Source organism: Zonotrichia albicollis, chromosome 1, assembly GCF_047830755.1.
Source record: "Zonotrichia albicollis isolate bZonAlb1 chromosome 1, bZonAlb1.hap1, whole genome shotgun sequence".
Lineage (NCBI taxonomy): Eukaryota > Metazoa > Chordata > Aves > Passeriformes > Passerellidae > Zonotrichia > Zonotrichia albicollis.
In genome coordinates, this window is record NC_133819.1 from 146257164 (window position 1) to 146285139 (window position 27976).

At 41.8% G+C, this 27976-nt stretch overlaps 1 protein-coding gene across 1 annotated transcript; it reads right to left on the minus strand.

Annotated features, from left to right (window-relative positions):
- Positions 1-2193: 2193 nt before the first annotated feature.
- Positions 2194-26499, minus strand: OC90 (otoconin 90). The gene is given in 17 exon segments (XM_074528783.1): positions 2194-3044; positions 4006-4112; positions 5133-5307; positions 6889-6978; positions 7335-7484; positions 9343-9399; positions 9703-9753; positions 12895-12951; positions 13308-13349; positions 15397-15525; positions 16928-17040; positions 19623-19797; positions 20034-20093; positions 20301-20366; positions 24089-24152; positions 24154-24185; positions 26445-26499. Coding segments are annotated over 17 exon segments (1746 nt in total). The 3' UTR covers positions 2194-2721.
- Positions 26500-27976: the final 1477 nt, after the last annotated feature.

Genomic DNA, 27976 nt, shown 5'->3' on the forward strand with positions numbered 1-27976 from the left:
CTTTAGATGTTAGAAAGTTCTTTCCTGTGAGGGAGGTGAGATACTCTGCCCACAGAAGCTGTGGCTGCCCCATCCCTGGAAGTGTTCATGGCCAGCTTAGAAGGGGCTTTGAGCAACCTGGTCTAATGAAAGGAGTTGGTGCCCATGGGGCAGGCAAAGAATTCAATGACTGAAAAGTTAAAATATTGAAGTAGGAAATGTTTGTAGATTAGTTGTTAATAAATTAGTTGTCTGCTTTTGGGAAACATGTAGGTTTTGGCCAGCTGTGCCCCAAGCCTATGAAAAATATGGTGTAAAGTGACTATGAGAATGAGAAAGAAAAAAGCTATGCTAAATGTTTCTTTTTTATCTGCTTGTCATTTTTTAAATTATTTTAGCAATGATCTCTGATTATGAATAAATGTAGCTAATCACGACTAGATTATTTAAGACTTCACTTTATCATCACAATTCATGTGGTAGTAATTAGGGCACAACTTGAGTGTTAAACTCTTCCTGAAATAGAGTTACTGGGGAAAAAAGCTCAAAGGAATTAATGACAAATTGCCTGAACAAAAGCATATTTATTTTGTTATTTCTCTTTTACCTGATTGACTAAATGATCCATCCCTATCTCTGCAGTTAGAAAATTCAGCATAGTTGAGTTAATGTTTGCATAACCATGAAGGTAGTCATAATTAGCAGAAAGGAATGGGAGTTTATTTTAAGGTGAGAAGCAGCAGAGCAGCAGCACCACTCTTGTCAAAGAGATGAACTGACGTTATTGCAGCTCTGCAGTGCAATTCATTCACCTGCTTACAGGCCAGTTTTCCATATTTCAGCTTATAATTTGTCTCACTTTCTTATTGCAATATTTATTTATAAATTCTGTGAAATGTAAAATAATTTTTCATCCCTATAATAAAAGCTGATAAAAGTTGCAGTGTAATGCAGATCTCATCCTCAGCATAGAACAAAAATGGGCATTTTGCAGTTTTAGCAATTTGCTTCAGTTCTGAGATGTCCTTTTTCTGTACAGCATAAAGGGGGAGTTAATTAAAATCTTGTCTGCAAATAGAATTTCTCACATCACTTACTTGACCTGTTAAAGAAAGTTTTTTCACTAGGGTTGAAGGTGTAGCCACTGAGATCCAGAGGGTTTCACGTGCCTAAATACCTTTGGGGTTTATTTTGGGAGTTTGTGTGGTGGGATTTGTTTGTTTGTGCTTTGTTGGGGAGGGGGGGTGATAATGTTTGGTTTTTTGTTTGTTTGTTTAGGGTTTGTTTGTTTGGGGGGTTTTTAAATGTAGTAATCCTTTGCACTTTTAATAGGAAAAAGGGGGTGTATCACCAGCCAGAAGTTTATCCAATATAAACTGCTCATCAAAGAACATTCCCAGGCATTTTCACCTGCTCTTCTCACACTGTTCAGTTCACACAGGATCACATGCTGGGGTTCAGTGAACTGCTGCAGGATCTGGAAGAACACAGGCAGCATCTCTGCACCCAGCATGAGGGTACAGGGATAATGTCATTGGATTTTAGGGATACATGCTACAGTCATTGGTCTGTGGGAGTACTTTGGTGACACAGTTCAGTCCTGTAGAACAAGATGATGGAGAAGAAATCCAGACCTTTCAGAGCAGCTGAATGAATCACTGGGAAGTTTGCAGCATCATTTTTGGTTCTATTAAGTGTTGGTGAGTCATAGAATCATAGAATGGGTTGGGTTGGAAGGGATCTTCAGAGGCTTGTCATGGCCTGACCCTTCTCCCTTCAAGTCTGTTTTAAAGCCTGTCAGTCAGCCCTGATATCTTATGAGCAAAGACGCTCTTGCCCATGTGAGAAATGTGAATCCCATCTGACACAAACAGCTCTGGTGTTGTGCTGATGATCCTATTACCACAAAACCCCAAATTCTGGCTGTGACCCCAGCCATGGGGCCAGGTACTGATAGACTGAGTCTGTCTGTTCCTGCAAGGATAGGGGGAAAAATGACCTATGCTCCACATTTCCTATCAGCCATTCCAAGGTGGTGAAGTCTCTTTTGATCATCCTTGGACTGCACATTGTGACTTCATCACCCCAACATGGAAGAGTAACAGTCCAAGGGCTGTACCAGGCTGGAAAGCTTCCTGCTCATGTCCTTAACTTGGGCCCCAGAGAAGGAAGAGGCTTCCCTAAGAGGAAGGTGAGTCCAGCATTTTGGACCTGTTGCCCTCAGAAAGGAGTCACACACAGCTATAGACAGGAATGAACAAAGGAACTTTCATGCAATTACTTTAGCTTTACTTCTGGGTGTTTCCTGCTAAGCACCATAAAGGAAAAATGTCCACAGAGGGAGTTGGAGTAGTTGCAGGTTGGTTTAATTAAAAACTTGGAAAACTTGGACACTATCAGCAAGATCCAGTCTGAACCAAGTGCACAGTTAACAAAAGTCAGTCTGATCATAACAGTTTTTACATTAAAAAATCAAGTGAAGTTATATAGAACACTGTCCAATAATTATTTAAGGTAATATCTGACCTAGACAGATGCTCCATAGTGCTGACCTCCCCACAGTAAGGAGTTGATATAGCCTAACACCTAATCCTAGTCTATGATTATGTCATTTTTGTGCTGTGAGGCAGCGTGCAGAGGATGAGGAGGGCAGGTGTTCAGTGCCTGGCTGCTGTCCTGGCCCTTGTCCTTGTCCTTGTCCTTGCCAAGCCCCTGGAGGTGGGTGGTGTTCTGCCCTCAGGGTTATCTGCCCTCGTGCCCCCCAGTTCTGACATTCCCCATGTGCCGCCACGTCCCTCTCCTGGCTCTCCGCAATCCGCCCCGCCGGGCTCCTTCCTCCTCACTGCTCTCCTCGGAGCTGGAAGCCCCTATGCCTGTTTGGGAGCCTGTCTGGGTGCCTGCTGGAGCCCTTTCAGCAGAGTCCCCTGGGCAGGAGAGCTTCTCCTCCCGGCAGCCCTGCCCGTGGGGCAGCTTCAGGCTGGCGTTGAAGGCAGCAGAGGCCATGCACTCGGCTGCGGCCGCGTCACAGGCACAGAGGAGCTTCTCACACGTGCTCTGGCCAATGCCTGAAAGAGAAATTTCACAATTCACCTTTGAAAGCTGTTGAACTTACTTCTTGTATAATTTGCCACGGGTAGATGAGGTTTTGAGAATAAAATTTTCAAATCTGCCATGAATTTTAGTCTCCAAAATCACCATTAATTACCTAAACAAAAGCCTGGCACCAAGGTGCTGGGCAGTGGAAGGTTCTGCTGGCTTTAGTTGAATTTGTGAATGTAAAGACACAAGTAGCTGACTTCGTACCATAACTATAAAATGTCTGAATGTAAGTTTCTCAGCCTGACCTGGTCTCTAGCAGGCTTAGATCCTGCAATGCCCCCATGGCGTTCAGCAGTCGAAGATATAAAATGCCTAGTCATGATGACTGGACCTTAGAAGCCCCTTTTTCCCCCTCAGACCCTTGCTTATCTCTCTGTAAAACTACAGGTCACTTTCTAAAACCCCTTTATCCTATAAAACCCTTACTTTTGCCCAGCTCAGCAGAAGAGCTGTCCCTGAGAACATTCACAGAATATTCAATAAAGACTCCTGTGGAACCTCATACAGCCTTCTCCTTTCTCTGCATCTGCCTAGGCACCTAGCAAGCAGAGAGCTGAAATCACAAATGACCTGATAATCACTAGAGCTGATATCACTTAATCTGGCTAAGGCAGCCAGTGGCTGGGGACTGCTTGGGAACTGGGACAGTCTATTCCAAACAGGACTGCGCTATCCGGATCCACTGCAGCCTGCTGGGGACACCCCGAAACCCGGCAGAGGCCACATTACTGCTCACATACACAGCAGTGTAATAACCTTTGTCTCAACTAGGAAAAAAGTTTAAATTTATAGTAAACATTGCTAATTTTTTGTAAGCTAAATATTTCTGTCTCCATACTCAGCTCTAGCAGCTCTGTCATAGTGTCATCAGTCTATCATGTTGATACAGTCATCAGGACATGAGAGTTTCCTCTCACACAAGCTTACATTTTGGTGTGTGATCAAAACATACAACTTCAGATCTCAAATTTATTTCTGCATGACATCCAAGTTTCTTAACTTGCTCCATACAGCAGTGATGAGAGAAGCAGCATCTAAATAAAGAGTAGAAATAAATGGAAAATACTTACTCTTCCTGAATCCCAGAACTCTCACAATTCTTTGTGTTTATTTTCAGTGCCCATTAAAACAAAAAAAATTTAGTTTTCATACCCTGGAGTGTTTTTTCCTATGAAGAACAAAAAACAACCCAAGCTGTTCCCACCTTCTTCCTGTAATTGTTCCTATTTTCACTTTCCTCTTCCTAAGTCTTTTCATGTCATGTGTTTAAAGAGGGGTGTATTTTAAATTCAAGACACATAATTACAATTGTAATTTACCTAGTCTGCCATGAAAAGTGTCTTCCAGTGTTCAAATCTTGGCTAGAAATCTGAAAATAGCATCATGATACCCAGATCATGCCATCATTTAATCAAATTTTTCATTCCTGGGCTGTCTTGTTTGTGTATGAGTGCAGGAAAAAGGAGTGTGCTCTGCTTGGACCTGATGTGCCCCAACTGTTATTAACTTCCTCAGAGAAGGAGGTTTTTAGCTGTAAATACAGCACTCACAGAGGTGTTTTTATTTGTGGAATTGTCTGCATTGCCCCTCATGGTCAGCCCTGCTGGCTCTTAGCTTCAGCTCTGACAGAACTTTGCTCCAGCTTTGACAGAACTCTACTTCAGCTTTGTTCCCTTCTGGAGGACAGTGTGCCCTGGGTGGATGTTAATTCTTCTCTTCATAAGTCACTTTTCAAGCCACCTCTGAGCCAAGTGACCCTTATCCTCATCCCTTTGATATTCTCCTCCTCCTGCTCTGCTCACCTCTCATCATTCTCCTTTCTTATGTGGAGTTAGTAAGTCCTCTCCAAAACATTGCCACAACAATAGAATGTGGTTTAGTCACATGAGAGTATTTTGTGTTTTATGTACTTAAGTGGATTTTTTCCCCCAGGATGTGCCCTGACTACTGCTCCATAGCTGTACAATGCCCAGAAAATGTTGTACTGATCTTCCTTGGTCCACGGGCGCCACAGTACCACCCACAGGTAATGGCACACACAGAGGAGCCCTCACCTGTCCAGTGCATCGGCGGGATCTCCTCTTCCCTCTTGGCCACAATAGCAGCCATAGGACTCAAATTCCTCTGGGCATCTCCCAGTTAAGCAGAACAGCATTTCTCCAAGCTGGGGCAGCTCCCTCTGCACTCTTCCACGTCCTCTCTCTTGCAGAAAGGTCAATCGCTCGCACACTGCAAAGCAAAGGTGTTATTTGACACATCACATTCTCACTGCTTGAGGGCTCTCTTGTGAAGGTAGAAGTGTTTCCAAAGCTATCAGAAACTTTGAAGGACAACATTTGACCACCTCTAAATTACTGCTTCAGTCTATGAATTATGGCTCTTAGAGTACTGCTGACTGAGCAAGACAGCAAAAGGGCAAGGCAGTTTAAAGGGGAGAGAGATTCCTATGAAGATAGAACATACAAGTCAAATTGGACTGCAATGAGAATACTTAGCAGTTCTTTGTAATCTTTCATAGGTAAATTTTTCTTTTGGAATATTCAAACTCAGCTGAGTATTCAGTGGTTTATGTCTTGCTGATTTGGAAAATACAGTCCTAACCTCTTGTGCTTCCACAGTGATAGCAGGGCAATGACCATGTTTTGCTGAAGGAAACAATATTTTATTAAAATATAATTTGAAATATAATCCAATTTGAGCTGCAGTGCCCCTGGGCCAAATGCAGGAGTGATCTGTTGTAATAGCTATTGTTCTGCTGAGGGTTTGGCATCACCAAATCCTAATCCTAATGTGTCTGTGGCTCCCTCTACTCAGGAAGAATTGATATTATGGGAATTATTCATAAGGTTTGAAAAAACACAACATTCCATATCAGGAAGAAGACATCAAAGGGACCTGTTCTGGGACTTTGCTGGGGAAAGGATGTAAGAGGCTGATGCAGGAGAAGGAGGGAGGGAGAGCTTCTGTTCCCTCTGCATCCTCCCTTCTCCCACAAGTAATCCCTTCTCCCCCTCTGCAGCTCTAGTTTGATTCCCTGCCCCTCTCAGGGTCAATCCTGGATTACTGTTTCCAACAGGAAATTCTGCCCATGTGCCTTCCTGGGTCTTGATTCATTCATGTTAAATCCCTGAATAAACCACAGGCTCAGGGAATTGATCTGTGCTCTCTAAAAGCTGGTATTTTAAAATTGTATTTTCCATTTTAGTGAAAGGTGGGGTTGATTCTTCTGCTCTTTTCCAGTTCCAGGGCTGCTTCTCTCCATTGGGAACCCTAAAAAAGATGGATGAGACAGTCCTTGAGTGTGAATTTATAGCCAGGACCGGTCTAAAATATCTTAGGATCACTGGGATCCCTGAGTGGGAATTGGAACAGAATCAGAAATGGTGAGAAAAAGTCTGACTGGCAAGACTGTGGCAAAAGGTCAGAATGAAGAACAGGAAAATTCCTATTGCTGCTGCTGCTTATAAAACAAAGCAACTTCGAGATGTGATTAAATTACTTCCAATAAAGAAAAGCAGAGAGAAAAATTCCCTGAGCTCATTTTAGATCTGCACTATATGAAAAAAAATTTCCTTACAAGCTAATAATTAGTAGTTTTTATAAGTGTTGCTGACAGCATACTGGCAGAAGAGATTAAAGTGATGGAAGCTTTTGCAGATGTCTCCACCTCCTCTTCTTCTAAGTACCAATACATATGTGTTTAACTGGTTTAAAATAGCTATAATATTTATGTGTAATACATACCTGTTTTTAATACAGAGGTTGCCGAATATTTCATCAGAGGTAATGGGGAAAAAGCCCTTTATTTACCTTTTCCTGCAGGTGCCCTCTCAGATAGTCCCAGGTGCAGAGTTCTGCCAGAGGAAGCTGTGCTCAGGCCACTCTTTGCAGGGCTTGTCTCTGGAGAAGGCAAATGCATAGGTTACACTTGTGAAGGTAGAATAACTCTTCTTCAGGAGTGTGTCCAAAAGTCCATATTCCAAATTATTATCAACTGCAGTCTCCTAAAATGTGTTCATTCTTAGTGGGAGGCTGTTTATTAGTGGTTAGTTAAGCTTTCCTGGTCAGGTGGCAGAGGGCTTCTCTTTCCAGGGCAGTCAGTGCTATTCTTCCTGTGTTGTACACAACCTCCAAATTTAAATAATAAAATACTTTCATTCTACATATCCATGAAAAATGCTGGCTCCTCACATAGCTGTAAACAGGAATAGGGGAGTGCTCTAAATTAGAGAAAGTGTAATTAATTTTTCACTTGCCTTTTGCTTTTGTCCTTGCAGGTGTGCCTGCAGGACTCCTGTTGGTGGAGACAATTTTGACTTGCATTGAGTTACTGTCTCCTGGGAATGAGGCTGGGGAGGTGGTTATCTCTTCCACTGAGACCAAAGCTTCCATAAATCCATCTGCTTCTGAATAAGCAGAAAAAAGAAAGCAGAAGAAGAAATAGAAAATAAACAGCAAGATTTTAATTTTAGATAGCTGGTGAGAGTAATATCCTCAGGCAGAACCAGTGAGAATTGATGGTCACAGAGAAGGAGTGTCTGAGAGGAAAATTGGAAAAGCAGATTATCCACACTGGTCATTTATGCACATCTCTTGCCTTTCAGAAGAAAGGAATGTGCTTAACTATATCCAATTTAACTGCTGATTGTTTGGGGTTTTTTTTTAGAGAGACAAAGAGCTTTTCCAGGTGCTGAGAATCATATTTGCTGCTTAGTCAGCTGTACTGAGAGATAAAGTACAAGTGAGATGTCATTTGCTGAGTAAATTGCTTTAAAAGTGTCTGTTTACCTGAAGTTTCTACAACTGAGAGTAACATCAGTGAAAGAAGAAATTATTTGATTGATGCAGAACTGGGTGATGGAAGGGTTTTCTGGGTTGTAACCACAAGGAAATATTGAGGGGAAAATAAATTGAAAGTTAATGCTTTTCAGGAGATTTTTTATCCTAAAAATTGATTTGGTATTTGTTTTTAGATTATCTGACATTTTACTGTTGATCAGGAATGTTTTGTTGAATTTAGAGGTACTTAAAATATTATTATTACTTTTTAAACCTTTTTTAATATAAACTAATTTTTAAAATTAAAACATTTATCCAATGGTTTAATTTGCTTTTCTAAATGTCAATGTGAACCATGTGGCATTTCACAAAAGAAATACTTTCAAAATACTAATGGGCATGTATTTTCATATTTTAAAGCTTTCTTTTTGAATTCTTTGCGTGAATTTATTGATTGGACTAAACTCAAATTCATTAAGCTTGTCGCTCTGATGTTCTGGTTTTAATATGTGTTGAAAATAACCTGTCACAGGATGAGAGAAGAGATTAAAAGAAATTAAAGCACTGCTAAGAACACAGCAAAGCCCATGAAAGGTGTCAGAAAGGGATCAATAGTCACACTGGTTTTGATAGCCCAGCATGGTGCACATTTTAATGCTACTTTGTTTGGCAGTGAAATGTTGAAATGAAAGTGATTCCTGCTGGATGTAAAAAATAAAACCAGAGTTTGGGAAATTCTACACTTAGCTAAGAATAGATATCACAAATAATCTCCTGGGAGCCATGCAGACCTGCAACACAATACACAGATTTTCTGCTGTATTCAGTTAATGTAGGAGAGCATTTGGGGATTTTGACCAGTGCTTAGTACAGCAGTGCTGAATCCATTGGGGTGGGAGACAGGGACATTGTTCAGATAGTGTAATCAGAGTCAAAAATGACTGCTCTCTACTCTCCATATGCAGTTTTCTCTGACATTTTGCTGGTGGATTTCAGCCTGCCTGGATAATCTTTCTACATAAAAGGGGCCAGAGGAAACTTCCAGATCTACCAAGGTGCTCCATTTTCAGCTGTGCCTACTGGTGAGGCTGTGCTCAAAGCACAGACACCTGCAAAAGCTGGAACAGGTTTTACACTGGGAGAGAGTTCCATGAAACTATCTGTAATAAAGGAGGAGGCAAAATCAAAATAAACCCTCCTGGCAGCAGATGCTGCGAATGTAATTTACAGAAACAACCATTATATCATTAAACCTTATGTGAAGAGGCTTTCAGAAACACTTGGATTAGGAGTGCAAATGAGTGGCTGGAGGCAAGGAACAGCTAATGCTTCTCAGGTTTTATTGGTTGTGTATCTTCTATCTGACCCTGATCTAAATTTCTCTGGCAGCCCTGTTGCCACCATGTACAGAGTTTTAACTGTGATGCTTTTAGATGAAGAATTGCTGTGTCAGCCAAAGAAAGAGGAAAACTGAGGGTCACTGACCTTTAATTGAGAGGATGGGGGGAGCGGGAGCTGTGCCTCTGTGGTCCCTTGAGGTAACTGTACAAAAAACAGAGGCATCATGGTACTGACCTGCCAGCTGAATTTCTGCCATGCATTTCTGAAATTACTTTGACTTAAAGCATTATAAAGCTTAACCAAACAGCCTGGATTTATAAAGACGGTAATTAGGAGAAGCAAAGAGTTTTGCTGAAGGATGTGCAAGTCAGCAGAAGAAATATTATCCAGAAATCCTGTGCTGAAGATTTTTGACTGTGACACCACAGAGCTTCACAAATGAAAATCCATCTTCACCTGTAGTCAAGAGTGCCAAATTTGTCAACAAAATTTAATGACTCTTACCTCTGGCTTTGGAAGTTGCCAAGAGTCTGTCACGGGGCTCAAAAGAAACCACTGTTGAAAATAGAAAATATGAACTCAGGAAATACTTTGCCAGCATAGTTATGGACAGTCAGGCTGCTGAGAAGAGCTTTTTCTGGAAACAGGAAGATACAGACATAGCATGGAGAGACATTTGACTATTTTTCTCAGTGGTGTATTGATGGTTACATACAAAGGGATACTCATAAATTAATCTCATTGCATGCAAATAATTACATAGCACTTACACAGGATTCTGTGATTCTAGGAAAGAAGTGTAAATAAGGCTGATTTGGGAAATTCAGTATTAAGTCTCTTTGACAAATAGACTAAACAGGGTTAGGTCTGGCATCCCAGTGTTGTGCACAGAAGGATGCTGGGCTCCTTGTGAGCACCTTATGTTTACCTGCACTGAGAGTCAGGTATGGATGGGCTGCCATAAGTCCAAATAATTCCCTGACCTCTAACTTGTTTTCTTGCCCTGACAAAATGATTTTCTTTTGTCAGCTGCCTTTTGGTAAATTATAAAAATAGCTATCAAATGATCTAAAAAATCATCTCCACTTTTTTTTTTCTGTGTTGTTAGGATGTCGTGATGTGAAGAATAACTTGTTAAATCCTTTGAATGAGTTTCTCAATGATACTTAGCTTTGGTTTAATGAAACTTCCACAGTTGACAATGTTGAAGATTCTTTGGGCTTAAAGAGGAAGACAACTGGTTAAATAGTAAGTGGTTCTCCAATTGCTTCCTTCAAAGACAGAATAGAACTACATTCAATCGACATTTTTTTCAGCTTTTTAAAATTTCTAATACAGGTTTTTGTTCTTGGAACCTTATGATGGACTGTGCCTCATTAGGGAGCAGGAGTAGTTGTTTTTTCAGGAAATAAAACATTGCTTCAGAAGTGCAAATACAGGTGCTCTCATTCCTTCAGGAGTTCTGTTTTCTATTACAAAGTGGCCCAGAAGCAGATAGAAAAACATGAACCAACACTGGAGCTGCTGCTAGGTGAGAATGAAAAATGTTGTAAAAAACTACCTTGATAATCCAGGATAACTATGAAGGAACAGCCAGAACTTATACTCAGCATAAAGCCTTTTCAGGTACCTACACTTGGGCATGTGTTGCTATTTAAAAATATAAAAACCAAATAAACCTACAAACCTTTACATGTCAGAAACATTATTTTTAAAAAGAAAAAAAAAGTCCATGTGGTTTTCATTATTCCAGATTCACACTTAGGGCAATGGCACACACAGAGGAGCACACTAAAGCTTTAAATCAGATTCTCAAATCCAGCTTTCCACCTCTCCCTGTGCAAGCTGGTTTGGTGGAAAGGTCCCTGCCCACAGCAGGAGATGTGGAATGAGATGATCTTTAAGGGCCCTTCTAACGCAAACCCCTCTGTGATTTTCTGGGTTAAGCAGTGGCCTGGTTGCACGTCAGTGCATGTTGCTTCTGTGCTTGGCAGATTTGGGGTCTATGAACAGAGAATCATGGAATCACCAAGGTAGGAAGAGACCTTCAGATCACCCAATCCAGCTGTCAGCCCTGCCCCTGTAACCCCTAAACCACCAAACCACATTGCACAGTGCCAGATCCAAACTCCTCCTAAACACCTCCAGGGGTGGTGACTCCAGCACCTCCCTAGGCAGCCATTCTGAGCACCTGAACAGTGGAAAAATTCTTATTAATGACTCATCTGAATCTGCCCTGTCTCATCTTAAAAACATTTCCTCTGATTGTTTCCCTGCAGGCACAGCAGAAGAGACCAACCCCTACCTCACCACACCCTCCTGTCAGGTGGTTTTGGAGAGCAGTGAGGTTCCCCTGAGCCTGCTCTTCTCGATACCAAACATACCCATCTGCCTCTGCCACTCCTCATAAGAAATGTTCTCTTGTCCTCCCATGAGCCTTTTTGCCCTTCTGTGGACACAACCTAGCCCCACAATGTCCTTTTTTAAGTGAGGGGCCCAGAGCTGAGCACAGCACTCGGGGTGCGGCCTCCTGGTGCTGAGGGGTGATCACTGCCCTGGTCCTGCTGCTCACTCTGCTGCTGGCACAGGCCAAGGTGCCATTGGCCTTCTGGGGGCACAGGCCAAGGTGCCTTTGGCCTTCTGGGCCACCTGGGCACTCACTGGCTCCTACTGAGGTAGCTGTGCACCCACCAGCATCCCCAGGCCATTCTCCAAACTGCTCTGGTGCCACTTCTCCCTTAACAGCAGTGTGGCTTTGCTTGTGATGGAGCCACAAAACAAAAGTGCTAAACTGGGTAAGAGTCCAAGACTGGTCTTCCTCTCTCCTTCATATCTTGGCCGTCCCAGAGCTACCAAGGGCATTGGGTGCTTCTGTCCCTGACCTCTTGTGTGGCAGGACAGAAATGTTTGGTCACCCACAGCAGGCAGACCTGCTCCCAGCATGGAGTTTTGCACGCAGCCATGGGTATCCTTTCACTCTGACTCAGGGAAAGGCAGCACTCAGCCTTTCCTCTGTCTGGGGATCAAACTGAATGGCTTGATCCTCATGCAGGCAAGAAGAAAACAGATTCTCACTGCAGCAGTGAGGTTTTGCAAGTACCCACTCCTCATAAGACAACCATTGATTGTAGCAGAAAAAAAAATAAAAAAGAAGGCTTCCATGACAACCACTCGGCCTTGTTTAGACTCACCAAGGAGGCTCCAAAGTGAGGGGGTTTCAGCCTGGATCTCTTTGTTACAAGTAAATAAAACACCAAACTGGTGGCTCATTGGCACAAACCATGCTCAGAATTTCCTCGTGCTACTGCTTGATCTTAATTCAATATCTTTTCAAGATAAAAATATGCAATTGGCTGTGGGTCCAGTGGCTGGCTACCACAGAGGGCATCTCTGCCAAAGAGCTCACCTGCTCCAGCCTGTGTTCCGAGGGAAAAAATGCTGTTTTGATGAAAACAGGTTTTGTTGTAGAGCATTCATTCTCAGCCCTTGGGAAACTCACTGTAAACACTGGTTAAACACATTACATGCACAAATTGAAAAATTGCACCTTCTCATTCAATCCTGAACTCCATCACCAAAACATTACATCTAGTTTTACAGCACTCCTTTTAGAAGGGCAGAAAGAAAGCAAATATATTGTATTTTCTCATCTGTTGAGAGCTGCAAGCAGGGCTTTGTTCACTCTTAGTTGCAAACCTTCTTCCATAGATGCAGTCACAGCCAGTGTTTCATCATTCTCTTGATGAACTAATGCTGCAAAAAGAAAAAAAATTTTACTCCAGAAACTCATGGCTTAGGATGTTCCTTAGACTGTATCCTGGAATAACATGACCAGAGTCATAAAAAAGGAACTTATTTCTAAATATTATTCTAACTACAGCAACAGTATTAAAATATTACTTTAGTATTTATACCCTGCTGATACTAAATTCTATTGAGCTACATGTAGTATAATAATAAATAAATAATTCCAAAGAGTTTCAACCTCAACAAGAGGAATTGGCTGGCAGTCAGCATTCTTTAAATTCCCATTTCTTCAGCTTGTTTTTCTGAGTATAAGCTGGTCTCAATTTAATACATTCCAGACAAGAATTGCAGAGGTGACCTACCCTCCATGTGTCGTGTTGTCAGCTCTCTCTTGCTGGTTGCTTCTGAAAGAGAAAAGTCTCTCATAAAGTGTGAGAAGGGGATTTTTTCACTGTTTGATCTGAACTGCACAAATCAGGAGCCCATTGAAGGTATTCCTATTAAAGATTTAGTCAAATACACGCCCATTTCACTCAGTTTTCTCTCTGTAATAAAGAACCTACCACAATCCTTTGCCTATGGATTAATCAGATAGGGATTTTTTTTTTCCAAAGTCAGAACTGGACAAAACAGCTACACAGAAGGATTATAATATGTGTGAACATTAAGTGAAAATGTTTCACGCACCTAATATTAGCAGAGGCATCCAGTGAACTCAAATGGAATCTGTCTTTATCAGCAGTGATAAAATCAGCATGATTTTCCTGTTAGCAAAGAACAATTTCCCCTTTACCTTTGGTGTGTTGCATCTACCATACTATATATCAGGGAAATCTGATCCCAGTAGAAGATTACTGTCTTAAAAAAGACACAAGCTGGCTTTGATGCAAACCTTCCTGGGGCATTTTCTTCTCCCTTGATGCATTCAGGAGGGTGTGCACTCCAGGCTGTGATTCAGGTGTGTGTCTGTCTGTCCTTAGCACTGGAGGCAGTGACTGTGACCCAAATTATTAGAAAAGCTAATGCTGATTTTCACCTCTCCCTCAGCTTGGGAACCCAGAGCTCCTGCCCCTGCCATGCTCTGGTTGCAATCCATATGAATGAAGTTTTTAATCCAGGCCTGCTCCCATGGGGCAGGCATTTGGTCTTGCAGAGCTGTGATTTCAGCTGCAGAGCAGAGAACAATGTGTGACCATGGGGATAAACCTCCCTTCGTCCTTTGCAGGGTTTTTGCCCTCCAGAATAGCAACCAAGTAACTGAACCGAGTAAGCCTATTTTGCTTTTCCAGTCAGATTCTGAATGGTTTAAGGGAAGATTTGGGTTAGCAATAATTTCAGCATTTCCTGCTAGTGACATCACCACAAGTATCATTCATTGATTCCAGGTGGCAGAAGCTTCCTGAAGGAAAAAAATTCTTCACATCTAACTGGAATTTCCCAGTTGGAGTTGTGTTCCTTGCACCCTGGGCGCCTCCAGGAAGATCTGGCTGCATCTTCTCTGCACACCCCACTCAGTACTGAGTGTTATGAGTAGAAAAACTGCCCATTTTTTTAAAAGGTTGCAGAGTTCACAGGTTGAGCCAGTTGCTGCCAGGGTGGAGTTCTAAATGTTTGTTATTGTAATCACCTGTCCTCTTTGTTAACTACCTATCCTTGATGGTTAAGAATTCCCCTTTTGTTGATTGACACCATGCTGCTTCCTGGAGGATGGCACCCATTCAGTGAAGAGGAAGGGACATTGAGTCGGCATGCAAATGACCTTGGAACCAGCATGCAATGGGAGAGGCCACTCACCAAACCTAGCCAAAAACCCCTAAAAACAATGACCCAACACGAAATTGATGAATCAAAGTGATGTCTAGTGGTGAGGAATGGAATCCAGTGTCTGCTAAGTCCCTCACCCTAACCTAAAGGATGTCAGCTGGACAGAGGGTGTCAAATGTTAAACCAGAAAATTAGAGAATCTCCTGATGCTCTGGTGAGGATATAACCCCCAGCTCTGCCCACAGACCAGTGGACAAAGCTGCACTTTTCCTCCTCTGAGTCATTCCTGGGAGCAGCGGCAGCGTGAGCGCGGACCCATCGGTTCTCCCCACCCAAGCTGATCACTTTTAATAAAGGCATTAAAAATGAGAAAGGTCTCTTGCCCGTGTTTACTTCACTGAGAACTGCAAAAAGATCCCTCCAAGCCTTCTCCTCTTTCCTCATGGCCTCCAGCCCCTTTTCCAGCCCAGAGGCCTCTCCTGGCCCTGCTCCAGCACAGCAATCAGTCTGCCACCACCTTCTCTCCTGGTACTCACCCAAATAGCAGTAAATGGACAGGACACATGAAAGTGAGACCAGGTTTATGGCAGGAAAGCACCCTGCTCCTGCTTCATTCTTGTTGGGCCACATTTGGTGCCAGCAGAAAATCTGGCAGGAGGGGGCACTCGGTCGGATCCCTGTTATTACCTGTAACTGGAGATGGGCAGAAGGAGACATCCAGCCCATTCAGGGAGGAGTTGATCTGGGCATTCACAAAGCATTCAATGGCATCTTTGTCACAGGTGCAGAGGAACTGTTCACAGGGATCCACAGACTCTGGAAATAAAACAAAAATCCAAACAAGACACTATTGAAAAATCCTCTCCGCTTTCTGCTTCTTCCTCCTGTAAGGTTTGTGTCTGTATTTTGTTAGTCCAAACCTATTTATACTGTGCTTCTCCATGCAAAACATGGACAAGCTTCATAGTCCAACTCTTGCTTTAAACACCAGTTGATCTAGCCTGGCATGGCTGGCAATAAATGATTGCCTCTTTGGTTGTGTCTGCAGAGTATTGAGGACTACAGAGCAAGGCTCTATTCTTCCATGGAAAACTTAATCCAGCAGATGCTGCATTTAAAATTTCACAGACTGCATCAAAATATTCCTCCTAACTCCAAGAGTCCACAATTCAAGCCTTTCATGGATAGGTGATTTGCTCCTTATACAGAATCAGAGAACCTTAGAACAGTTTGGACTGAAAGGTGTGTTAAACCTCATGTCATTCCACCCTCTGCCATGGGCAGGGACATCTTCCACTAGCACAGATTGCTCAAAGCCCCATCTAGCCTGCCCTTGAACACTTCCAGGGATGAGATATCCACAACTTCTCTGGGCAACTCGTGTCAGTGCCTTACAGCCCTCAAAGTTAAAAATTTCCTCCAAACACAAAGGATATGAAACATTTTCCCAAGAAATACTGTTTTCCCTCTTCAAAATTTCCTACCTTTCAGAATTTAAGAAAATATTGACCTTTCATAGCTGTCACACTTCTATTTTGTATTTGTGATGGGGACTATACAGAAAGAGCTTAAAAAGCATTATTAATGTTAAATGCACTTGGGCAATTAGAGATTGGCCTAAATAAAAAATATGGTTTTAATTTGAAACAAGAAATGGAAGATGGATCAGATTGTTGCATAAATAGGATGTAAGGGTATTAGTTTGGGAATTCTGCTCCTCTTTGCTGGTATCCTCAAACCATGTTCTAGCATTTAGTCTTTTCTGAGAGCCAAAACTAGATGAAAAATTATTTTACATGTTATTAGGCATTAAAGAACCCCACTCTTGTCAGGCTTGTACCAGCATTGCATGGAATATCTGCTGTTATAACACACAGTCTCTGCCCTCACTGGTGACAGAGCTGTAGCTGAGGAGTGTGTGTGACCCTCAGAACAAAAAATTTGATCCCTCAAAGTGCAGAAAAATCAGGCCTTGATGCCTCAAAAGAAGATTGTTTGTCAGGTCTCTCCTCAGCATCTGCTGCATTTCTGATGTGTGCAGACATCTCCAGCAATGCTTAGTGGTCTTGCAAAGTAAGGGAAAGCCCAGGAAGAGGCTGCCTGTTGGAGGAGCTCTGGGAAGTGAAGTGATTAATTTGTCTATGACTCCTGGTGGGTAGACCAGAATAAACTTCTGGTGAAGCTCCAGTGTCAAGCTCTTTTGACAGGTCAATCTCACCACAGGTCAGGTTTTTAGTAGAGCAGCTGGCATCTGCAGAGATCTTTGATAGGTCCCACGTGCACTCCATCTCCAGCGCTTCCTCGTAGCATCTGCGGTGCTGAAAGCAGCATCTTAAAGAGGAAATAACAGAGAGGTCAAAACATTCAGTTTGATCCCAGACAAAAGAAAGGCTGAGTGCTACCTTTCCCTGAGTCAGAGAGGCAGGATAACCATGGCTGCATGCAAAACTGAACGGTGGGAGCAGGTCTGCCTGCTGTGGGTGACCAAACATTTCTGTCTGGTGTGGTTCCCAGGTGCTTGCAAGGACTTTGCAGGCACTTCATATAAGAAATCCACTGCCAGTGCACAAATACTTCCCCTCAGCACTGTCAGCTCACTGAAAAGCAAAGCCCCACAAGTCAGCCCTAGAGATCTTGGATCCAGTCCTGCCCCAACCTTCCTCACTGCAGATTTGGAGAACTAAACGGAACTGGGCACTCATGGAGGGTTAATGCTCTGCAATGTGAATTCCTGTGTCTCATTGGGACTATGTAAATACACACAGCTTTATCCTCCATTTCTTGTACTTCTATGCAACATCACAATTGAAATGCACCATTTAGCTGTGGAAAAGGGCCACAAAATATTTTTCTAACGCTGGAGTAAAACAGTTTTCTCCTTCCACTATACAACACAGGCAGTCAGAAACCTTGTGTTTTCCTGCATCCTTGCTGTCCTGCCAAACTCAAATTGCCTACAGGACCACTTCAGCTTTGAGTAGCAATAAAAAATCAACTAAACCAACAAGTTCTTCTTCAGTCCTCTCCTCTCTCCTGCTCTTTGTACAGATAAATAATCTACACAACCTCTCTGTGCATTGACATCAGCTCTAAATGAAACTCCACATAAAACAGTCACCATTTATCCCAGGTAAAATTGTTACATAGATTAAACAGTCTTGCTGTTAGATTCAGATTGAAATACCCTCATTTCAGAGAAATGGACTCAAAACACACCTCCGCTATTGAGTTGCATTTGTCCTGGACAATGTTGAAAAGACAAGGACAACATGAACATCCAAACCCAGCATCTGCTGCCAGGTAGGCTGGCACCTGCTCCTTGCCAGGCTCCCTTCTAGGGAGCCCTTCTGCACATGCTACACATGCACTTCCACTTTTTCACCTCCTCTATTTAGAAAGAATTTCATATTTAATCACTGACTGTATTAATAAATAATTATCACAATATTTTATTTGTCTTCACAACCAGAGAAGGAGTCCAAGGAATATATCCAAAAAATGTGAAGGCAAATAGCATTCAGCAGAAATGCCTGATGGCTCCTCTGCACCACAAATTCTACTGTGCCTTGTTCCAGGGATGAGGCTGAAATCTGTGAGCTCCACCAGGAACAGGGTTTTGAACACCTGACTGGTGATGTCTCAACAGTCCTCTGACTCTACCTGAGGTATAGTGAGGTTTCAGCTTCTAAAAGCTCCTCTAACTGCATAAGAAATCTAACACAAACTCTCTGCACTTCTTGTTTGTTTAGAGATTCATGATTACATCAATATTTACTGCAACAGTCAATCTAAAAATTCAGTTAGTTTCCCTTTGCAAGCAGGGAAGAGATTGTTTCCCTGTCATTGCAAGGCATGGACTGTCTTCTGGGCCTTCTCTTTGACAAAGTCTGTGGAGGCTCCTAATTTAGATATGACCATGGGCTACTCTGGGAAATGGGAAAAGGTTGCCCTCACAGGCACTAATACTTCCCCATGCCTTAAAAACCTGCTGTGAGGCACTGAGTCCTTTTCTATTGCACAGAAATGGCACAGGCAAGCCCCAAGATTTGCAAAACTATTTTCTAAGAAATAAAATCTGTGAAAAAAAATGCAACACTGTGGGAACTCTCTGTGGGAGAAACAGGCAAGCCACTGGTTTGGAGGCCCCCTTGAAGCAAGAGCACATCTCTGTCAGTGGCAAAACAATAATTCAGTCTCTGCTGCACATGGCAGTAGGAATCCTGTGCTGATAGGGAAACCTCACCCCAGGGCTGCACAACAATTTGTAAACACAAACTGACTGTGTGGGTGATTCTCAGGACAAACCTGCTGATGGATGTTTCTGCAGTCTCTGGGTTTGTGCTGCTCTGCACTAAAATGGAGCTGAATGAAGCAAGAGCCCAGGTGCTCAGCTCTGGGGTATCAATCCATTGAACTGACTCAGGCTCCCATTTCAGGATGTCATCACAATTGTTCAGAAAACCTTTCACAGAGAAGTTCCATGGCTTATTTCCAGTAGCAGGGTTAGATCTCCATTTTCCCAGCCATCCCATGCTGCAGAGTGGATGGATTAATTTCCACCTATCTATAGGCTTAGCCCTTTCTGAGCCATTGCTGTCTTCACTCAGGGAATGAATACATTACACTGTTGGAAAACCCATTTTTTTCATAGACATGGATGTATCTTGATTCTCTTTGAATTTCCTTTCCCATCTCCTGCTGATATAATTAAACAATTATTTGATTGTCCTGGCCTGAGATTACATTTTCTCTCACTAGAGCCAGATGGTGTGGGTCTTACTTACCCCCAAATAAATCTATCTTTTTATTAGTTTCTAAATAATTTATACAGGTGTTATGTTTTGGGTAATCAGAGCAGGAGGGCATTTCTTGCCAGTCAGGGCAGAAAAGGACCTCTCATGGGTGTGACTTACTCATCAGCTTCATCCACGGGGAGCCCTTCCATCTCAAACCGGCAAGAGCAGCCGTAGTCCTCGAAATCCCTGGGGCAAAACCCAGTGACACACTTCATTCTGTTCACAAAGTTGAGAAGGGCAGGGAAGTTGGTGAAGATGGACTGTAACCAGGTGAAGTGAGAGCCCAGGCAGTCTGGAAGGAAAATAACCATAAAGCATCTGGTCAGTGGAGGTGAGGCAGGTGTGGGTGATGTTTGCATGAGCACAGAGCCCAGACCAGGCAGGGACATTGGGCAGTGCTTGGCGTTACAGTGGCCTTTGGGGAGATCTGCATCCACAAAAATCACTGTTTCATCTTAATAAATATATAAAAACAAACCCCACAGAATTTCTATTCATAGCTAAAGTACAATTGGAACAGGTACGTACCAAAAAATAATGCAACGCTTTCCACATTTTGAAAGACTCCATTGAAGAGTGTGGCATTGTCTAAATGAAAAAAAAGCAAACAAGCAATGCTTACTTTAATTTTTTTTTTCTTCCCCTACCAGCCTTCCCCTAGTCTCACTTCAGTTGTTAAACCATTTTGAGATGAGTCCCTGGCTATTTGCTCACGCTTCCCTGTGATGCCTCTGGAGTACAAGGATTCCCACTGCCATGCAATATTGCAGAAAGTAAAGATTAAACCTTTCTTACTCAAGATTCTTTCAGGTGTGTTAAGCAGCTCTGGCAGGAATGGTGGTGGCTCCAGTTCTTGGCCACCTACCTCAGCAAATAAATTTGAGAAGAAAAAGGTTTAAATGTAAAAAAACCAAAAAGCAAACAACAACAAAACAAAAAACCAACCAAAAAAAACCCCCAAAAGATCACAATTAACCAGCAACATATATTTCATTATGACACACTGCATGCATTTTGGATATCTTCATACACTGGTAAACTGATTTATCAAAGACGTGAAGTACTTGCTCAGCTCCACCCCACTCTGGGAAGCCCAGAATTATACTGGTGTGGACTGGGGTGTACTGGTGTGTACTTCAATTCAAAACCCAGTTTCTGTTGAGCAGGAATTGCTGCTGGGGATGAGCTAACCCTTGTCTTCCTGTTCTCCTCTGAATAGTTGCCCTTTTAGGGACAAATTAGTAGAATTATATGAAATTGTTTTAGCGCCCACCTATGTCCCAAGCACTCTGTAACCCTGTGCTATAATGTGAAGCAGGGTTATTTAAAGTGATCTGGTATTTCTAAGTCAATCTTGGCCTCTTGCCTTATTGCCTCATTGTCTCTCTTCCTGTAACTTCATATTTCAACTTAATTATCTTTTCTTCCTTTTGAAGATGACATGGTATATTTGATGTATTTTCAACACTTCCATTCTTTCAGTTGGCCAAATTCTGGATTAGAGTAAAATCTAACATTTGTTCTCTACCTTCCCATTTTTAACCTGTTTTTTTTTTTCCTCTGCATGATTTCAGAAGACTGTGTATTACTTTGGATTTATTTAATCTTGTCTTTTTTAAAAATGTAGTAAGTAAAGTGTATTTGCTGTCTCAAGAATCTATATATTTAAAACTGAAAAAGCCCATGGTGTTAAATTCATGGCATAACTTATGTCTCAGAATAACTGGCATTAGGAAAGCTGTCCTTTTTGTCTCAAAAGATTCTGGGAAAGAGCTGACAGTTGTCTTGCTCATCTGTTACATTTTCCTGCAATAAATATAGGTGTAAAAGAGTAAAGCAGAGTAATGGAGTTTTTAGACAGGAGGCTTAACTCTATGCTTAGTAAAGCATTAAGAAAAATAGGATTTTTCTTTTTTTTTTTAAATATCATATATAAGTGCTTTCTCAGGATGTCCACAACTTTGTGATGTGAACAAGATTTTCATGGTAATAGTCATATCCTCCCAGCAATTAATTTCTCAAGTTCAGTTGCAGAATATGGGTATAGGATTGAGTGAGCCAGGAAGAGGTTCTTCCTCTCTTGTGTTATTCTTTTTCCTGAAATTCTTGGTCACAATGAGAAGCTTTTAGATAAAGAGTAATCCATCAAAAGTGTCCTTCTCTGCAGCAGGACTAAGGGGAGAAAATTGCTTTTCACAAACCAGAAAAGGTCTCCTAAATAAAGGCTGATCTTTTCACAGAACTGTAACAAGTCTGTTAAAAGCCTCATTGCCATGAGGAATTCAGCTTCAGGCAAAATAATGGCTTGCCTTGCAGAAAACCAGCATTGAATGCTATATTTGTACACATGCTTGCTAGAGAAAAACTAACCCTTATTTTCTGGCTTAAAGCCTGTATTTCCTCTGCAATGACAAACATCACCTGGGCCAGGTTCTGTCACGTGCAGCTGGAGCCAGGTTTGACACACTGCACAACACCACAGCTCAAACTAAGTGTTGAAGAAGAGCCATTGATCATCTGGTTCTTTCAGCAAAATGTTAGGAAAACAGGAAAATTCCATAGAGTTGAAATGTGTCAGAGGAGAAAATTGACAAAACCATATTCCAGGGCTACTGGAACTGTGATTGCTCCACTATCCTTCCCTTGCTATTGGTTCTTCTGGGCAAACTGAACTGTGGACACCCAATTAACCCATAAATGTTTGAAGTTCCCCTGGAGAGGAATGTCTTCTTAGCACTGTGGTAAATCATTGGCTGTTCTAATCCTATAATTACAGAGAAAAGCTTTTTTTATTTGTCACCAAGTCAAGATCAATGAACCAATGTTTGCTTACAAGATTGCTTACTTTTGTTTGAATTGGGGGTGGGAGGAACAAGGAGAAAATACTTTCTGGAGTAATTATTCTCTTTTCTTCTTTTGGTACATGTATTTGGAAACACTGTCCTATGTAATTCCCAGTAGAGGCAGTGAAAGATTTCACAACAAAAATCAATCCTTCAAATCTCAGAAGACCCTGGGGATGCCAACTTGTCTCACCTCTCTCCAAAACCTGTTTAAAAATTCAGTACATTTTGAGGAGACTCCTGTATGATACATCAGCTCTTGGGCTTTCCCATTGTACACCTTATCCATGAAATTTCTTTTAATATTCTGTTACACAAAAAAATTGTTTCTGGACTGCATCTGTGATTTTCCTACCTGACAACAGTTTTCTGAAATGTTGTACAAAAAAATCCCATCAAAAAATCATCACTGCACCTCCAGTTGTCTTTTTCAGCCATGGCTCACTGAAATGTCCTAAATCAGGGCATGGATGCATTAAAATCCTTGGGAAGCAAAAACCTTGACTATGCTAGAAAAAATCAGGGTGCAGCAAACCCAAACTATTTGATTTATTCAAGGAAAATCACATTAATTCCTCTCAAAGATGCTCTTTCATGCACAGATATTTGCTTCAGTCTCAAAGCAGAGATCAGCAGAATAAATCCCAAAGAAATATAAATCAATAATCCTTCCCAAACCTAAACGTGGTAACACTTTAAATATTCATGTTCTCATTGTATTTAGCTAAAGGGAAAGAATCTAAACACTGCTGCACAGTATTTTAAGGGTTGGGGAACTTTTTTCAAATGTTTTGTCAGAAAAATGTATGACTGTACAGATATTTTTGAATGCAACATCAATATAAAAATGTATATTTTTAAAATAAATAGATAGTGCAGATATTTGGGCATTTGCTATCACTGCAGTGGGAAATGTGAATATTGTCTCTGATTTCTCTCTATATAGTAGGAGTCTTAAGGTTCAGCTTCATAGTTTTAGCCTGCATGTTTTGTGTTAGACCTGTTTAATTTCTGAACTGCAACGCAAGCAACCCCTCAGAGGAGAAGCAACTGGTGAAGCTGATGAAGGTCAGTGCAGAATTTTCTATGCTGGGGTCCTGAGTTTCCTCTTCCCTTTAGAAATAATATCCCCATGGATTGGCCAGAAATGGTGACAGACCTTCTAAGAGTCCTTTTCTTCACTTGCACATCATAACTCTCACTGACACTTCTACAAAAAGCAGAGACTGCAGAAATTTGAGATGTTTGTCCATCCCTGACTCAGGGAAGTTCATTCAGTCATGATAATAAAATCCAAAGAGTTATATGAAGGAAAAGCTATTCATACTAAAATTCAAAAGAGGAGCTTTAGGTGGACATGGGATCTATTTCAGGATGTACTGAACAGTTTGGAGAATTAAGATAATTCAAATGCATTTAATGAGTAGAATCTCTTTATATGGAACTTATAAATTTGGAGTCTTAATGGCTTAAATAATGACAAAGTACTAGCAAAAAGAAATTGCAAATTTTTGGTTGTATTTTTAACCCCAGTACTTATTTTGTTGCTTCACTACAAGTTGTGAGAAAAATATTTTATAAGCACTTCATAAAGAAATGTCTTCAAGTGCACTTGGGTGTTGAACACCAAAATTTGAGCAGAGGGCAGGTGTGTTTCTAAGGGACTGTTTCCAAATGCTCATACTTAAACCAGTATTTTGACATAATGTCAAGTAATCATAAAAATACATTGCCACTTACCACTATACACCACCATGGACATAGACACCAGCAGCATTACAATCATTTTTTGTTTAATCCAAAGACAAGAAAAAAGTCACACAGCAGACTGGTGTGCCTGGTGAGTCAAGTAAAATATTAGACAGAATGTTATCTCTTCAATCTGGGATTAGGAAGACACCATCTTGGGAAATCATTCTTTTGTAGCCTGGATATATTTCTGCTTAATAAAATTCAGTTTTTACCCTTATCATAGTAAATGCACATATTACAGGAAAGATGAACCTTATATATCCTTATTTTACCAATGTTGTCTAAAAGTCTGACTAACAATATTAATTTTGGTATTGCTTTGAGTCAAGAGACTATTAAGTTGCCATGTAGCAATAAAATGGTGCACTTGCAGTTTCTTTTGTTTTGCAAACAGTTTTCACATCTTCCTTCATCTCATACAATGTGCAAACAATTCTTATGTTTAAATGAAGATACTGTGAAACACTGTGTAAATGAAGTTATTCTGATATTATATCTATTGGAATTCAGTTTATCCACAATCCATTATATTTGCTTCATATCACAAAAAATTGTAGTCAAAGATTTATTCTAATCCATGTTGAGACTCATCTAATATATCATAATTTTTCCTAATGAGAAATATGATGTTATTTGGAGATCTTCAAGATATGTGTGTAAGAAATTCTTCTCAATGTGTTGCACTAGTATTCATTAAATGGAAGATGACAGATTGGTTTTTAACTACAGTCACAAATTACTTTAAATTTCAAAAAAGTAAGTCAGGCATAGGACTTTTTACAGCCAAAAAAATGAACACACACACATATATGTACCTGCTTATTATTATCTGCTTTTCTTAACTCAAATATGGAATTAATTTCTAATAGAAAATCTTGTAATATTTTATCAGGAAGTGAAATTATAAATCTAACAGCTCTAAACATTTATAGTCTGTTTCCCCAACTCTCTTCCCTATATTTTTTGTCTATTACTGCAAAGTTACAAATAGCTTATTCTACATTGTTTTCTTCTTGCTTCCCTTATTATAGAGAACATCCAGAAAAACTTACCTTGAGGGATATTACCCCAAAGCAGCTGGATGGAAGACAAACGAATATCAGAAAAGCCAGTACTAATTTATACCCACTTGGATGTAGACCTCACCCATGTGATCCCTTCCTTTATCAAACCCACTTCAACATTTATTAATTAATTCTGCCATGAGATTCCTTGGAGTCTTTATGGCCACTGTATCTGTAATATGGCTCCAGCCATGTAAAGGATCTATACTGGGAAGTCTGGTCTGCAGGTGCCTTCACCATATAATAACTTTCCCTAATGCTCTTGGCTGTAATTAAATAACAGTCATCCCATTGTTATTAATCACTCCCAGAATCTCTTGGGCATGTGAATGTGGCTTTAATGGCTTAGCAAGAGGTAGTGTTTGGTGATGAAAGATGAGTGAGAGTTTACACAGCTTTAAACACTGGCATTCCTCAGGGCTGGGAAGTCTTCTTTAATCTATCCCCGGTGGCTCTGATCCAAGGCTGAGTGAAATGCAGGAGAAGGTTGGTTCAGTGAGCTTGGGGCAGGCTGCCTTTCATCAGGAAGGTGTGCTTTCTGCCAGGGCCAGACACAGCTACCCTTCAAAGAGTCCATCAACAAACTGCCCTCTGAACTGCAGCATGGAGAAGAGAGAAGTTTGACATGTGGGAATTGTAAAAATACTTACATGAGCAAAAGGCCCTTTGACTCTGTGACCTACAAGGGTTTCAGGAAAAAAGGTTTTCATGGTCACCTGTAAGATCTTCATGGAGAAGCTGTTGATGTCTGAGCTGGATGTGCCTGGGGAGGTGGTTGAAAATGGACTGCTGTGGCCCCAAGGGTGGTGGCCAGTGGCACAGAGTCTACTGGGGAGCCAGTGCCTGGTGGTGCATTCCAGCAGCCAGTGCTGGACCCAGCCCTGCCTAGCATCTCCATGAATGGCCTGGATGATGGGGCAGAATGGACCCTCAGAGGGCTGGCAGGTGACACTCAATGGGATGAGTGGCTGGAATTTCCAAGGGTCACGCTGCCAACCAGGACCTCAACAGGAACTCCATGAAGTTCAACAGGAAGAGCCAAGTCTTGCATCTGGAGAGGTGCAGCCTCACACACCAAGATGTGCTGGTGGCCACCTATCTGGGAAGCAGCTTGCTAGAAAAGGATCTGGGGTCCTGCTGGACTGGGGGTTGAACAGGAGTGGGAGGTATGCCCCTGCAGCAGAGGGCTCAGCATGTCCTGCACTGGGCACAGTGCTGCCTGCAGGTTGAAGGAGGGGTCCTGCCCCTCTGCTTTCCACTGCTGAGGCCACACCTGTTACCGGGCTTGCAAGGGCTCCTCAGGGGTGAAGAGATAGACGAGAATCTTGACTCCATGATCAGAAGGCTGGATTTATTAATTTTATGATATATGTTACATTATGACTATGCTAATAGGAATAGAGAGAGAAGTTCAGATGCTGCTAAGCTAAGAATAGAAAAGGAATGAATCAACAAAGGAGCTCTCCCTGATTCCATCCCAGAGAGAGCTTGTCTTCTGATTGGCCCTTAATTGTAAACATGGAACATGGGCCAATCACAGGTGCATGTGTTGCATTCCACAGCAGCAGATAACCATTGTTCACATTCTCTTTCTGGGGCCTCAGCCTCCCAGAAGAGGGAAAAATCCTAAAGAAAGGATTTTTCACAAAAGATGTCTGTGACAACACCTGCAGGGCTGTGTCCAGTTCTGGACTTCCCAGTACAGCATAGACATGGAAAAACTGGGGACAGTTCAGAGAAGGGGCACAGAGATGATGAAGGGACCAGAACATCTCTCGTGAGGAGAGGACTGTAGGAATGTGCTTCTTGCTGATGGAGACAAAACTATCCTTTGTCCCTTTAAAAAGGAAAGAAGCCCAGAAGTTTTTCTCTTTGATTAGGTGAAAAAGGCATCTCATAGGACCCAGGGGACTTCACCTCAAACAAGGATAGCTAATTGGACAGGAGCCAAAAAGTGTTGCCTAGGCCATTTACTAGAAAAAGAAGAGAACAAAGAAACTAATCGCTTTTGTGAGGTGTTTCACCAAGGGCAGGAGGGCCTCTTGCGCCTAAATTGGTTTTTCTCTGTAAAGAATGTGTTATTTTGTCTTTTATTAAAACTCTTTTGTTTCCAACTCTGCAACAGAAGCTATCCTGCTGATTTTATGCCTTCTAAGGTAGCTAAGCTATTTTAGGTGTGAAATAGACCTCCAAGAGCTTATGAGATGTAGCTGGAGGAGACTCCTGTTTCAGAGGACAAGAAAGGTGGGACTGTTCCCTAAAGGAGCCTTGGGGAGATCTCATCAATCCAGTAAACACCCGAGGGCAGGGTGCAATGGGACAGAGCCAGTCTCTGTCCAGCAGTGCCCAGTGACAAAGCAAGAGACAATGGGCACAGACTGAGGCTGCTGCAGCAAGGTGAGACCTCCCACAGCATGGCAGTGACATGTTATGGCACTTCTTGAACTTTGTGACGTTCTTGTTGGCCCATTTCTTCAGCCTGTTGAGGTCCTTCTGGGTAGCAGCATGTCTTATTCCCAGCACATGCTCACTGTATTAACATTCCTATTTATTCCATTGGCTTAACTTTCAATATCTGCTGAATTGGTACCAGTCCAATCTATCCCGCTCTTTGACATGACAGAAGTTCTTCTCTCACACTACTGAGCACAACAGCAAAATGTATTTTGAGAAGAGAAGCACTGCATCCCACCTCTCCCAGGGGTCAGCATTGCTCATATTGCCACTTTCCTCCTTGGCTTTGCCTTTGAACATCTCTCTTCAGTGAAACATCAATGTGCAGCAGTTATAGTGCAAATAAACTTCTTATTTA